At 35.6% G+C, this 14,640-nt stretch overlaps 1 protein-coding gene across 10 annotated transcripts in view; it reads right to left on the minus strand.

Annotated features, from left to right (window-relative positions):
- Positions 1–368: 368 nt before the first annotated feature.
- The window catches only part of LOC127658935 (fibrous sheath CABYR-binding protein-like), a 32,797-nt gene continuing 18,525 nt past the window's right edge, over positions 369–14,640 (minus strand). For 5 of the 10 annotated variants that reach the window (XM_052148521.1, XM_052148519.1, XM_052148516.1 and 2 more), the window contains 10 exons: positions 14,322–14,384; positions 14,044–14,079; positions 10,215–10,268; positions 8,636–8,668; positions 8,378–8,407; positions 7,436–7,495; positions 7,306–7,338; positions 2,054–2,170; positions 1,085–1,135; positions 369–977 (listed from right to left, as the gene is read on the minus strand). In XM_052148521.1, coding sequence (XP_052004481.1) covers positions 949–977; positions 1,085–1,135; positions 2,054–2,170; positions 7,306–7,338; positions 7,436–7,495; positions 8,378–8,407; positions 8,636–8,668; positions 10,215–10,268; positions 14,044–14,079; positions 14,322–14,384 — 506 coding nt within the window. In that variant the 3' untranslated portion in view covers positions 369–948. The remainder of the gene's footprint in view (positions 978–1,084; positions 1,136–2,053; positions 2,171–7,305; positions 7,339–7,435; positions 7,496–8,377; positions 8,408–8,635; positions 8,669–10,214; positions 10,269–14,043; positions 14,080–14,321; positions 14,385–14,640) is intronic. The other 5 variants (XM_052148518.1, XM_052148512.1, XM_052148513.1 and 2 more) reach the window with 4 other exon arrangements.

The following is a 14,640-nucleotide window of genomic DNA, read 5'->3' on the forward strand; positions in this document are numbered from 1 at the left end:
GGCTGGAAAAGCTGTTCTGAGCAAATCATTCAATGTATTCTGGTTTCTATGTAAGTACTGTGTGTTTATGTTGTCTTTTTACTTTTCCTTGCCCAGGGACCACAGATGTAAACTAGCCGTATAGCTAACTGTGGTACAGGGCTTGAACTGTGCATGGTCCCTGACAAATAAACTAATAAATAAATAAAAAAAATCAAATATTTATTTACAAATGTGTGCAATAATTAGTTATTATTTACATAAATATTAAAATATAGAAATATTATAAAAGTTGTATTCAATAATAATTATTATTATTTATCAGCCAATCTTTTATCATTCATTTGAATATTCACCAATCAACACAGAGAAATAGAATTTTGTAGAATTCTGGTTTGTGTCATTTCATTTTTATTTGGAATCTGTGTGCAATGAGCTGTGTACATCATTTAAACACCCTTAATGCAAACTCAACAACAAATGTATTTACAGAACTTTAAAACGTTTCTGATGGATTCTATTTGAATAGAATTGACGTTTGTGAATCTTTATACAGTGTGAGGTTTGCGTTATATGAATCAGTGGCTACAGACAATGTGATTAACGACAGCAAAAACTGAACTTGAACTTTTTAATGAAATGAAAATGCCTCACCCAGAAAAGTCGCATTACACACACACACACACACACACACACACACACACACACACACACACACACACACACACACACAAACTGAGAAATTACATTCAGAACAATCAATAACAGTCCTATGTTGAGAAACTAGAACTGCAGTCAAAGCAGGAGATTATCTGACACTATGTGTGTGTGTTCATCTGTCAAAGAGGTTTCCACACTGTGACTTTAAGCTTTCGAGATGTGTGTCGTTATAATGTGCCGTTCCATTGTAAACCAGTTCACAGTGGCATGATGGGAATTCACCGCTCGCTCGACTCTTCACGGGTAGATTTATGATGAAGTCAGGAGATTACTTAAAACTGCACATGAAAAAAAAACATGTCAATCCACGTCACGTGACTCCTGTTTATAGCAACACTTGTGATATTAAATGCATTTATTTGAAATGTGCAGATTTGAGACGTACCCTGTGGGTCGCTCTGTGTGCTGTTCTCTTCTTTGGCGCTCTCTGGGTCACCTGAGGAGAACGATTACATTTTACATATCTGACGGTTACCATGACAACTTGCTGCTGCATAGTTTTAATGCATAAGAGAGATGACACAACTCAATCAAAAATGCTCACAATCATTCAATATTTGCTATAAATATATGAATGTTACATATCGTACAAATTTAAATCTATAAAACGAACTACGGCTTGTGCATAAATTGGTGGTTGACACGTGTGTGCTTTTCAATGTCCCAAACACAATAACTATAGAGTGCCTCTATAATGCTGTTATATGTGTGTTATAACTGTACACATACACTTCATTCAATGAACACTTTCATTTAACATAATGTTGATAATCACACAAATCTATTTCGACTCGTCCCTCGTTTTCTTTATAAAAGCACAAATGTGTGTTCCAGTGGGACACTTACAATAGAAGTCAATGGGGGCCATTTTTAAAGGGTTTAAAGTCAGAAATGTGATGCTTATAATTTAATAAAAGCACTTACATTAATTCCTCTATTAAAACGTGTGTGTTATATGAGATGTAAAGCTGTTTAGATGTATTAGAGTTTGCTGACATCACATCGTCATGGCAACACAGTTGTATAATTGTCTATAACTTCACACAGATGTGGTTATTAAGTGATTTAATAACAGTAAATTCATGTTAACACACATATTGTTTATGTCTTGTGTCTATACACAATATACATATATTATATATTTTAATGTTTACAGATTAAACCCCATAGACTTGCATTGGAAGTGTCTCACTGGAACACAGATTTGTGCTTTTGTAAAGAAAAGGAGGAACGAGTCGATTGTCACCACATAACTATTATATATAATAGGTTATAACAGTGTTTATAATAGGTTATAACAGTGTTATAACAGTTATGATAAACAAACAGTCAAATGTAAATAACAGCTGCAGACCTCTTTGGACCTTGAAACACAGTTTCTTCTTCTGATATGTGAAGTAGCCTGTAATCGCTCCAATGGCCGCCACTGCGATTCCACAAACAATGCCAACAACTGTCCCAGATCCACGGTCTGAAAACAGACATCGTTACAAACGAAACACTTTTGGAAGAAAAGGTTGCCTGTGCAAAACTCTCAGGCAGCCCATTGGTAGATGAGACGAGTTTGATATGACTTCAGTCTCTCCTTCAATTGAACTGTTTTATGGTCCTGATCTCTCCTCAACACGAGGGATCATTCAGCACAAACACACTTAACATCATGATCTGATCACTAACACAGTCTGAGCAACAGTTATAGTGAAGCTCGATGAGCATTTATAACACAAATCTACAGACCATCATCATCCACTAGATGGCAGCATTATATTACATCCAATTTAACTCTATTTTAAAATATGAAACACCCATGTTTGACATGAAATATATTTTTATACAGCATCACCAGGTATTCTGTCAATCATTTGGCCTTCAATAAATGAACTATAAAGTATCTCAATAGATGCGGCCATGTCAAGACACTTCAAAGTCAACATGAAACAGTTCGAAACCCAATTTAACAAAATAACATTTTAGACAAATAATGTGATAACAAGCGCCCCACGCCATTCATCCATTTATTATTTTATAACGAATGAAGAACCGGCTCATGAGAGTCATTTGTTTGGGAATCGGACTACACTGGTCACGCTGTGTGTTTCACACTGTAGATTCAAAAGAACCGACTCATAAGAGTCATTTGTTCGGGAATCGGACTATAAGAGTAATTTGTTCGGGAATCGGACTATGAGAGTCATTTGTTTGGGAATCGGACTACACTGGTCATGCTGTGTGTTTCACACTGTAGATTCAAAAGAACCGACTCATAAGAGTCATTTGTTCGGGAATCGGACTATAAGGGTAATTTGTTCGGGAATCGGACTATGAGAGTCATTTGTTTGGGAATCGGACTACACTGGTCACGCTGTGTGTTTCACACTGTAGATTCAAAAGAACCGACTCATAAGAGTCATTTGTTCGGGAATCGGACTATAAGAGTAATTTGTTCGGGAATCGGACTATGAGAGTCATTTGTTTGGGAATCGGACTACACTGGTCACGCTGTGTGTTTCACACTGTAGATTCAAAAGAACCGACTCATAAGAGTCATTTGTTCGGGAATCGGACTATAAGAGTAATTTGTTCAGGAATCGGACTATGAGAGTCATTTGTTTGGGAATCGGACTACACTGGTCACGCTGTGTGTTTCACACTGTAGATTCAAAAGAACCGACTCATAAGAGTCATTTGTTCGGGAATCGGACTATAAGAGTAATTTGTTCAGGAATCGGACTATGAGAGTCATTTGTTTGGGAATCGGACTACACTGGTCACGCTGTGTGTTTCACACTGTAGATTCAAAAGAACCGACTCATAACAGTCATTTGTTCGGGAATCGGACTATAAGAGTAATTTGTTCGGGAATCGGACTATGAGAGTCATTTGTTCGGGAATCGGACTACACTGGTCACGCTGTGTGTTTCACACTGTAGATTCAAAAGAACCAACTCATAAGAGTCATTTGTTCGGGAATCGGTCTATAAGGGTAATTTGTTCGGGAATCGGACTATAGGAAAAATTTGTTCGGGAATCGGACTATAGGAGTAATTTGTTCGGGAATCTGACTATAGGAGTAATTTGTTCGGGAATCTGACTATAGGAGTAATTTGTTCGGGAATCTGACTATAGGAGTCATTTGTTCGGGAATCGGACTATAGGAGTAATTTGTTCGGGAATCGGACTATAAGAGTAATTTGTTCGGGAATCTGACTATAGGAGTAATTTGTTCGGGAATCGGACTATAGGAGTAATTTGTTCGGGAATCGGACTATAGGAGTCATTTGTTCGGGAATCGGACTATAGGAGTCATTTGTTCGGGAATCAGACTATAGGAGTCATTTGTTCGGGAATCAGACTACACTGGTCACGCTGTGTGTTTCACGCTGTAGATTCAAAATAACCGACTCATAAGAGTAATTTGTTCAGGAATTGGATTACACTGGTCACGTTGTGTGTTTCACACTGTAGATTCAAAAGAACCAACTCATAAGAGTCATTTGTTTGGGAATCGACTATGAGAGTCATTTGTTTGGGAATCAGACTACACTGGTCATGCTGTGTGTTTCACAATGTAGATTCAATAGAGCCGACTCATGAGAGTCATTTGTTTGGGAATCGGACTATGAGAGTCATTTGTTCAGGAATCGAACTATGAGAGTCATTTGTTCGAGAATCGGACTATAGGAGTCATTTGTTGGGGAATCAGACAATAGGAGTCATTTGTTGGGGAATCGGACAATAGGAGTCATTTGTTCGGGAATCGGACTATGAGAGTCATTTGTTCGGGAATCGGACTATGAGAGTCATATGTTCAGGAATTGGACTATAGGAGTCATTTGTTCGGGAATAGGACTACACTGGTCATGCTGTGTGTTTCACACTGTAGGTTCAATAGAGCCGACTCATGAGAGTCATTTGTTCGGGAATCGGACTATGAGAGTCATTTGTTCAGGAATTGGACTATAGGAGTAATTTGTTCAGGAATAGGACTACACTGGTCATGCTGTGTGTTTCACACTGTAGATTCAATAGAGCCAACTCATGAGAGTCTTTTGTTCAGGAATCTGACTATGAGAGTCTTTTGATCAGGAATCTGACTATGAGAGTCATTTGTTCGGGAATCGGACTATGAGAGTCATTTGTTCGGGAATCGGACTATGAGAGTAATTTGTTCGGGAATCTGACTATGAGAGTCATTTGTTCGGAATCGAACTATAGGAGTTATTTGTTTGGGAATTGGAATATGAGAGTAATTTGTTCGGGAATTGGACTATGAGAGTAATTTGTTCGAGAATCGGACTATGAGAGTCATTTGTTCGGGAATCGGACTATAGGAGTCATTTGTTCGGGAATCGGACTATAGGAGTAATTTGTTCGGGAATCGGACTATGAGAGTCATTTGTTCGGGAATCGGACTATGAGAGTCATTTGTTCAGGAATTGGACTATAGGAGTCATTTGTTCGGGAATAGGACTACACTGGTCATGCTGTGTGTTTCACACTGTAGATTCAATAGAGCCGACTCATGAGAGTCATTTGTTTGGGAATCGGACTATGAGAGTCATTTGTTTCGGGAATCGGACTATGAGAGTCATTTGTTCAGGAATTGGACTATAGGAGTCATTTGTTCGGGAATAGGACTACACTGGTCATGCTGTATGTTTCACACTGTAGATTCAATAGAGCCGACTCATGAGAGTCTATTGTTCAGGAATCTGACTATGAGAGTCATTTGTTCGGGAATCGGACTATGAGAGTCATTTGTTCAGGATTCGGACTATGAGAGTCATTTGTACGGGAATCGGACTATGAGAGTCATTTGTTCGGGAATCGGACTATGAGAGTCATTTGTTCAGGATTCGGACTATGAGAGTCATTTGTTCGGGAATCGGACTATAAGAGTTATTTGTTCGGGAATCGGACTATGAGAGTCATTTGTTCAGGAATTGGACTATAGGAGTCATTTGTTCAGGATTCGGACTATGAGAGTCATTTGTTCGGGAATCGGACTATGAGAGTCATTTGTTCAGGAATTGGACTATAGGAGTCATTTGTTCAGGATTCGGACTATGAGAGTCATTTGTTCGGGAATCGGAATATACTGGTCACAATGTGTGTTTCACACTGTAGATTCAAAAGAACCAACTCATAAGAGTCATTTGTTCGGGAATTTGACTATGACAGTCATTTGTTCGGGAATCGGACTATAGGTGTTATTTGTTCGGGAATCGGACTATGAGAGTAATTTGTTCAGGAATCGGATTATGACAGTCATTTGTTCGGGAATCGGACTATAGGAGTTATTTGTTCGGGAATCGGAATACACTGGTCACAATGTGTGTTTCACGCTGTAGATTCAAAAGAACCAACTCATAAGAGTCATTTGTTCGGGAATCGAACTATAGGAGTCATTTGTTCGGGAATCGGACTATGAGAGTCATTTGTTCGGGAATCGGACTATGAGAGTCATTTGTTCGGGAATCGGACTATGAGAGTCATTTGTTCAGAAATCGGACTATAGGAGTCATTTGTTTGTGAATCGGACTATGAGAGTCATTTGTTCGGGAATCGGAATATGAGAGTCATTTGTTCGGGAATCGGACTATAGGAGTCATTTGTTTGTGAATCAGACTATGAGAGTCATTTGTACGGGAATCGTATTATGAGAGTCATTTGTTCGGGAATCGGACTATGAGAGTCATTTGTTCAGGAATCGGACTATGAGAGTCATTTGTTCAGGAATCGGACTACACTGCATGAGCTGTGTGTTTCCCACTTCAGATTCAAAAGAACCAGTTTAAAATAGTTTTTTCCCAGTAAACTAAACCTTTAAAAAAGAGTTTAAGGTTTGTGTGCACAAGTGCAGGAGTGGCACTTATCAATATTCTTTACACAATGCTCTGCTGCAGAAACTCATTAGTACACACGTCACAGTCGTCCCTCTAGGAACTTCTCTAGGATCTGACGAAGCTCAGCAAGAGTTGACACATTCATTGACTGGAATGTTTGTGAGCAAAAACCCCTCAAGCAAATGACATGAACCTGTGACCCCCTCTTACAGTTTCAACAGCAGATAAACCAGAAAAGAGAAAGAGAAGTTTAAAGAGAAAGTTTACTCACCCTCATGTTGTTCCTATGATTACATATATGTCGCTTTTTTAGAGTTTGACAGTCGTGGTCACTATGAATAATTGTCTGTTTTGACAGAACTACTCATTTAAATGGAACAGGAAATAAAATGTTCAATAATTTCTGTTTGTTCTGACTTCAGTAAACATTAAGAGAAAAGGAAAGAGCAGAGTGCAGTTCACTCGGGTGGGGTGGCAGGTATTATAGATAATGAAGTCCTGCAGTATTCTGATGAATCATTAGTGCAGTTTGTGAAGTCATCATCATTAATTCTAATGTTAGTGGTGATTTAAAGTGCTAAATATTCAAGCAGTGTTTGTGCTCCATACATAAAAGATCCTCAAATCATGTGTGTTGTTGAGGAAGGGTGTGCTGTTACTGTACATACAGGGTGCAAGACTCATTTCACTTGGACCTGGAAGAAACCACCCAAAACACTCTTCTTAAAAAATGTCAAAATCAAGTTAAAATATATTTTACCACTTGGGTCAGACACTGCTCCAGCACTGCGCGCTAAAATGAGAGGACAGGACATAGAAAAGGATTAACACAGATTTAGGCACCAACCATATAGATATGAAAATAAAAGATGTGATAAAATTAGCCGAACCTTTCCCAGGAACGCTGTCACCTGCACTTTGCCTGTCTGCATCTCCAAAAGTATTTTCTGCTTTAAACAAACATCTCTCATTAATTATTGCCAAATGATCGAATTCTATACTAAATAACAAAATTTTCAGGGTCCAAAATAATCAAATTTGACATAATAGATACTATGGATTATTATGGACGCAGTTTTGGTGTCAAATTTGAGTTTAATTAGGATTATTTTATGTTATAGCGCCCCCCTATTCCCGAAGAATGCAAAAAAAGCTAATTGGCTTATTTTAGCGCCACCTTGTGGCCAATTCTCACCAAATTTGGTATACAGCCTAATTCTGCCAACCTGTAAGTTGATACCAAATTTCATAACAATCTGCCATTCACAACACAAGTTATTATCTACTGAATGTATTATTTTAAGAATATGTTTGCACTTGACCCAAAGAAGATGTGCAGGAGCTGTAGCGCCCCCTATGGGCAGAATTGTACAAAATTTTGTGTGCATCCTCAAAATGTACAGTTGTCTAAGTATACCAGGTTTCGTTACATTTGGACCTTGTTTTAATTCGATTTTGGTCAATTAATCAAACATTTTGAACATTTTGACATTTCAAAAATATTAATTCGGTCATATCTTAGAAACGTTTTGACACATCAAAATTATTTTCATAAGTTTTAGTCAAGTGGGTCTATAGATGATGTGTGCAAAATTTTTTGTAAATCGGACAAACAGCCTAGGAGGACTTCGAAATAGTATGTTTTTCTAAAAACGTTTCTAGACGGAAATTAAATCAGAGATGCACATTTTGTAGGGCTTGACTCAAAGATTCAGGAATCGGTGCTTGGACCCGAATAATAATATAAACAATATTAAAACATGAACGGCATGCATTGAAAAGATTGTGTTTATTAACATAAATGTTGAAATTTGAATCCATAAAAACGTTACCTAAATCCTCCTCTGGTTGAGCTTCCTCATCTACAAAGTAGAAGATACAATATAAATTCACTAAGAATGAATAATGTTTGTTTGCATGCACAATCTGCATTACTTCACTATAGTAATTATGTAAATTAGGTGATGCTCCTTACGCAACATAATGACAATTTGCGACAACACAAACGTAGAGATGGACTAATATTCTAGCACAAAGCTGAGGTAAATAAGTGCATTTTCATATGATATAGATTAGTATTTGCCTTTTACCTAAATCAGCAATAGCTTCAGACAGATCAAATCCTGCAGAATTGACCAGAAAAACAAAAACAAAACATGGACATACAGCAGAACACAACATACAGTAAAGAGTAGCTAGGCAGGTGTCAGATGCACGTAACCTTTGACCCAGACTGCGTGCACGTGACTAAAGACGTAAACAGTGTTTTAGTATAAACGCATCAAGTGAGATTTAAACATAACAAAGTGAATATTTACTGTATGACAACAACACTTATTACCCAGTAGTAATGTAATATTATTAATGGGACAGTTCACCCCAAAATGTACATTCAGTCATTGTTTACTCACCCCTGTGTTGTTATAACCCGATATGACTTTGTGTGAATAAATGTTGTGTTCAGTGATGTCATACAATGGCAGTTTATGGTGACCACCTCTTCAAGCTTCAAAAGAACACAAAAGTTTAATTCAGAAGTCTAATTAATTATTCATGAGACTCATGATTGACATGAAAGTGTGAGTTAGTGATGAGAATGAACAAGACAAACGATTCACACATGGGGCGTTCAAGAGAAAATGCGTTTGTTTGCGTCCGCCACAGCGATTGACACAACAGAACACAACACAGCTGCACACAAACCAGAGAACTGAACATACTAAATATGTCTGATGAGTTTGTAGTCGGAGAATTGATGCGTTTCTATGCCCAGCCTTATTTTTTGAAACCGAGTGCTCAAACCGGGAGAGATAGAGGAGGCTGAAGGCAGATACAGCCACACTGTGTCTTAACCTGATGGCAAATGACATATTTTCTATGTTAATCAGAGTTGTAATCAGCCGTGACAAGTGGCAGTACATTCTGTCAATCACTTGTTTCTATTTTCAGTTTGGCACCGGTCCAAAAGCGTTCTATTAACAGTTTATTGAAGCCTGTATCTCGCTAGCTGGTTAAATACGACTTGAGTTTGGCCGAGAATGCTACACCTAACGAATGTTTTCGCTGATCTTTTCAGTCGTAGATCTGTCACAAATTCTCACCATTTCAGAAAGGAGATGAGATATTCCTGCCTCCTCTATCTCTCCCAGTTTGATTGAGTGTTCGGTTTCAAAAAATAAGGCTGGGCATAGAAACGCATCAATTCTCCGACTACAAACTCATCAGACATATTTAGTAAGTTCAGTTCTCTGGTTTGTGTGCAGCTGTGTTGTGTTCTGTTGTGTCAATCGCTGTGGAGGACCTGTTTTTAGATAAACAAACGCATTTTCTCTTGAACGCCCCATGTGTGAATCGTTTCTCTTGTTCATTCTCATCACTAACGCACACTTTCATATCAATAATAAGTCTCATGAATAATTAATTAGACTTCTGAATAACTTTTGTGTTCTTTTGAAGCTTGAAGAGGTGGTCACCATAAACTGCCATTGTATGACATCACTGAACACAACATTTATTCACAAGAAAGTCATATCGGTTATAACAACACAGGGGTGAGTAAACAATGACTGAACTAATGCTTTAATAAAATTAGGGACAGCATCCAGGATCAGAACTGTCAGTCTCTTAATGCACTTTAATGATAGGAAATGAATGATTGACAGTTCAAACCTCTCACAGCTGTCTCAGAGTCTTCGATTGGTTCCTCTGGTACATCACTGGAGTCTGCAGAAACAACACAAAACATGAGCTTGTGATTTATATTACAGTCCAGCAGTCCATCAAACACTGGATAACAAGTGTTTCTTCAACTTCAGGCACTTTTAGCACTCTGAACTTCTAGAAAGACTTTATTAAACATGTTTCACTCACTAGTTGATTTAATGTGTCTCCTAACGATGTCCATCAGTGTGTGTTCATGCATCACAAGAGATTTCTGTCATTCTGTGTGGAGTTTAATATAATTCTGTATAGAGTTTAATATAATTCTGTATAGAGTTTAATATAATTCTGTATAGAGTTTAATGAAGTCTGTGTGGAGTTTAATATAATTCTGTATAGAGTTTAATATAATTCTGTATAGAGTTTAATAGAATTCTGTATAGAGTTTAATAGAATTCTGTGTTGAGTTTAATATAATTCTGTATAGAGTTTAATAGAATTCTGTATAGAGTTTAATAGAAGTCTGTGTGGAGTTTAATATAATTCTGTATAGAGTTTAATATAATTCTGTATAGAGTTTAATAGAATTCTGTATAGAGTTTAATAGAATTCTGTGTTGAGTTTAATATAATTCTGTATAGAGTTTAATAGAATTCTGTATAGAGTTTAATAGAATTCTGTGTTGAGTTTAATATAATTCTGTATAGAGTTTAATAGAATTCTGTATAGAGTTTAATAGAATTCTGTGTTGAGTTTAATATAATTCTGTATAGAGTTTAATATAATTCTGTATAGAGTTTAATAGAATTCTGTATAGAGTTTAATAGAATTCTGTGTTGAGTTTAATATAATTCTGTATAGAGTTTAATATAATTCTGTATAGAGATTAATAGAATTCTGTGTTGAGTTTAATAGAATTCTGTGTTGAGTTTAATAGAATTCTGTATAGTTTAATAGAATTCTGTGTTGAGTTTAATATAATTCTGTATAGAGTTTAATATAATTCTGTATAGAGTTTAATAGAATTCTGTATAGAGTTTAATAGAAGTCTGTGTGGAGTTTAATATAATTCTGTATAGAGTTTAATATAATTCTGTGCTGAGTTTAATAGAATTCTGTGTTGAGTTTATTAGAATTCTGTTGAGTTTAATAGAAGTCTGTGTGGAGTTTAATATAATTCTGTATAGAGTTTAATATAATTCTGTATAGAGTTTAATAGAATTCTGTGCTGAGTTTAATAGAATTCTGTATAGAGTTTAATAGAATTCTGTATATAGTTTAATATAATTCTGTATAGAGTTTAATAGAATTCTGTATAGAGTTTAATAGAATTCTGTGTTGAGTTTAGTAGAATTCTGTATAGAGTTTAATAGAATTCTGTATATAGTTTAATATAATTCTGTATAGAGTTTAATAGAATTCTGTATAGAGTTTAATAGAATTCTGTGCTGAGTTTAATAGAATTCTGTATAGCTTAATAGAATTCTGTATAGTTTAATAGAATTCTGTGTTGAGTTTAATAGAATTCTGTGTTGAGTTTAATAGAATTCTGTATAGAGTTTAATAGAAGTCTGTGTGGAGTTTAATATAATTCTGTATAGAGTTTAATATAATTCTGTATAGAGTTTAATAGAATTCTGTGCTGAGTTTAATAGAATTCTGTATAGAGTTTAATAGAATTCTGTATATAGTTTAATATAATTCTGTATAGAGTTTAATAGAAGTCTGTGTGGAGTTTAATATAATTCTGTATAGAGTTTAATATAATTCTGTATAGAGTTTAATAGAAGTCTGTGTGGAGTTTAATATAATTCTGTATAGAGTTTAATAGAATTCTGTATAGAGTTTAATAGAAGTCTGTGTGGAGTTTAATATAATTCTGTATAGAGTTTAATATAATTCTGTATAGAGTTTAATAGAATTCTGTGCTGAGTTTAATAGAATTCTGTATAGCTTAATAGAATTCTGTATAGTTTAATAGAATTCTGTGTTGAGTTTAAAAGAATTCTGTGTTGAGTTTAATAGAATTCTGTATAGAGTTTAATAGAATTCTGTATAGTTTAATAGAATTCTGTGTTGAGTTTAATATAATTCTGTATAGAGATTAATAGAATTCTGTGTTGAGTTTAATAGAATTCTGTGTTGAGTTTATTAGAATTCTGTATAGAGTTTAATAGAATTCTGTATAGAGTTTAATAGAATTCTGTGTTGAGTTTAATAGAATTCTGTATAGAGTTTAATAGAATTCTGTATAGAGTTTAATATAATTCTGTGTTGAGTTTAATAGAATTCTGTGTTGAGTTTAATAGAATTCTGTATAGAGTTTAATAGAATTCTGTGCTGAGTTTAATAGAATTCTGTATAGAGTTTAATAGAATTCTGTATAGAGTTTAATATAATTCTGTGCTGAGTTTAATAGAATTCTGTGTTGAGTTTAATAGAATTCTGTGTTGAGTTTATTAGAATTCTGTATAGAGTTTAATAGAATTCTGTGTTGAGTTTAATAGAATTCTGTGTTGAGTTTAATAGAATTCTGTGTTGAGTTTAATAGAATTCTGTATAGAGTTTAATAGAATTCTGTATAGAGTTTAATAGAATTCTGTGTTGAGTTTAATAGAAGTCTGTGTTGAGTTTAATAGAATTCTGTGTTGAGTTTAATAGAATTCTGTGTTGAGTTTATTAGAATTCTGTATAGAGTTTAATAGAATTCTGTATAGAGTTTAATAGAATTCTGTGCTGAGTTTAATAGAATTCTGTATAGAGTTTAATAGAATTCTGTATAGAGTTTAATATAATTCTGTGTTGAGTTTAATAGAATTCTGTGTTGAGTTTAATAGAATTTTGTATAGAGTTTAATAGAATTCTGTATAGAGTTTATTAGAATTCTGTGCTGAAAATGACATTTCTAAAGCTTTTGAAATAAAATAGCCAATTATTTTATATTGCTACGTTTAATTTCATAGCTAACATTTGATGCACTCAAAATACACAAAATTAAATAATTTTCACACTTTTTGCATCATTTGTCAAAATTACAAGCATGATTGGAAATGACGCCCAATAAATATTGGCCAATTTCATCTCTAGCATGCTCTTCCCCGACACTTTTGTCCACATGCTTAACTTTTGAATGTGCTGTACGCAATTTATAGAAATTATTTTCATACACCGAATATTAAAATGGCTTCTGTTTATTTCACTCTTTGTTTATGTGATCATAGTTTTAAACATGTAATAATTTGTATTTATATAATGTAATGCCATAGTTTAATATTGAAAGTCGAGCTCTGGAGACTTAAATGACATTTGAAAAGTGCCAAAAATAGCAGATTTTTAATTTTTATTGTATTATTTTTTATTCCTTTTCACACCAATTCCCACTACTTAGTAGGTCCTCGTGGTGGCGCGGTTACTCGTCTCAAACTGGGTGGTGGAGGACCGTCTCAGGCCGTCAATCCGTGCATCTGATCACGTGACTCGTTGTGCATGACACCGTGGAGACTCACAGCATGTGGAGGCTCATGCTACTCTCCACGATCCACACACAACTCACCACACACCCCATTGAGAGAACCACTAATCACCACCACGAGGAGGTTACCCCATGTGACTCTACCCTCCCCAGCAACCGGCCCAATTTGGTTGCTAAGGAGACCTGGCTGGAGTCACTCAGCACGCCCTGGATTCAAACTCATGACTCCAGGTGTGATAGTCAGCGTCAATACTCGCTGAGATACCCAGACCCCCAATAGTATTTATTTTTCTAAAATAAGCAGCAATTCATGTTTTCACACTAATGCTTTCAGGTTATGGAGGTGATTATTGCATTACAACGCACCTGTTTCAGCAGGACCTTCAGGTGCATCTCCCTCATCTACAGGTTACACATGGAAAAAATAATCAACAGTGCTTCATCTAATAAAAGACATCACCATTGTGTACAATATAAACACACTGAAGCTCTGAGCCTCAGAGGACAGAGAAAATCTATTTTATAAGTGCATTATTATCGTTGCCTTGGTGATGTCATCCTCACACACACAGACTCCAACAAGGAACACAATCATAATAACTGGTGACGTCTATGAAAGAATAATTGCATGACTTCTTTGTTACCTTCTGTTGGTTCCTCTTGTGCTGGTTCCTCTTCCTCTTCACCTGCAGGTTCCTCTGGAGCTTCTCAAAAACACACATTAACCTCGTCAGGAGGATTCTAGAATAAATCTAAATCAGTTCTGCTCAACCATCGGGTCTGATCGGGTCACAGACAGTTTTCATACATATAAGGTGTTTTCCTAAATATTTTCATTTATAAACATTTATAAACCTGTATATTACCTGTATATTACCTGTATATTACCTGTATATTACCTGTATATTAGCTGTATATTACCTGTATATTACCTGTATATTAGCTGTATATTACCTGTATATT

The sequence above is a fragment of the Xyrauchen texanus genome, chromosome 18 (assembly GCF_025860055.1).
Source record: "Xyrauchen texanus isolate HMW12.3.18 chromosome 18, RBS_HiC_50CHRs, whole genome shotgun sequence".
NCBI classification, from domain to species: domain Eukaryota; kingdom Metazoa; phylum Chordata; class Actinopteri; order Cypriniformes; family Catostomidae; genus Xyrauchen; species Xyrauchen texanus.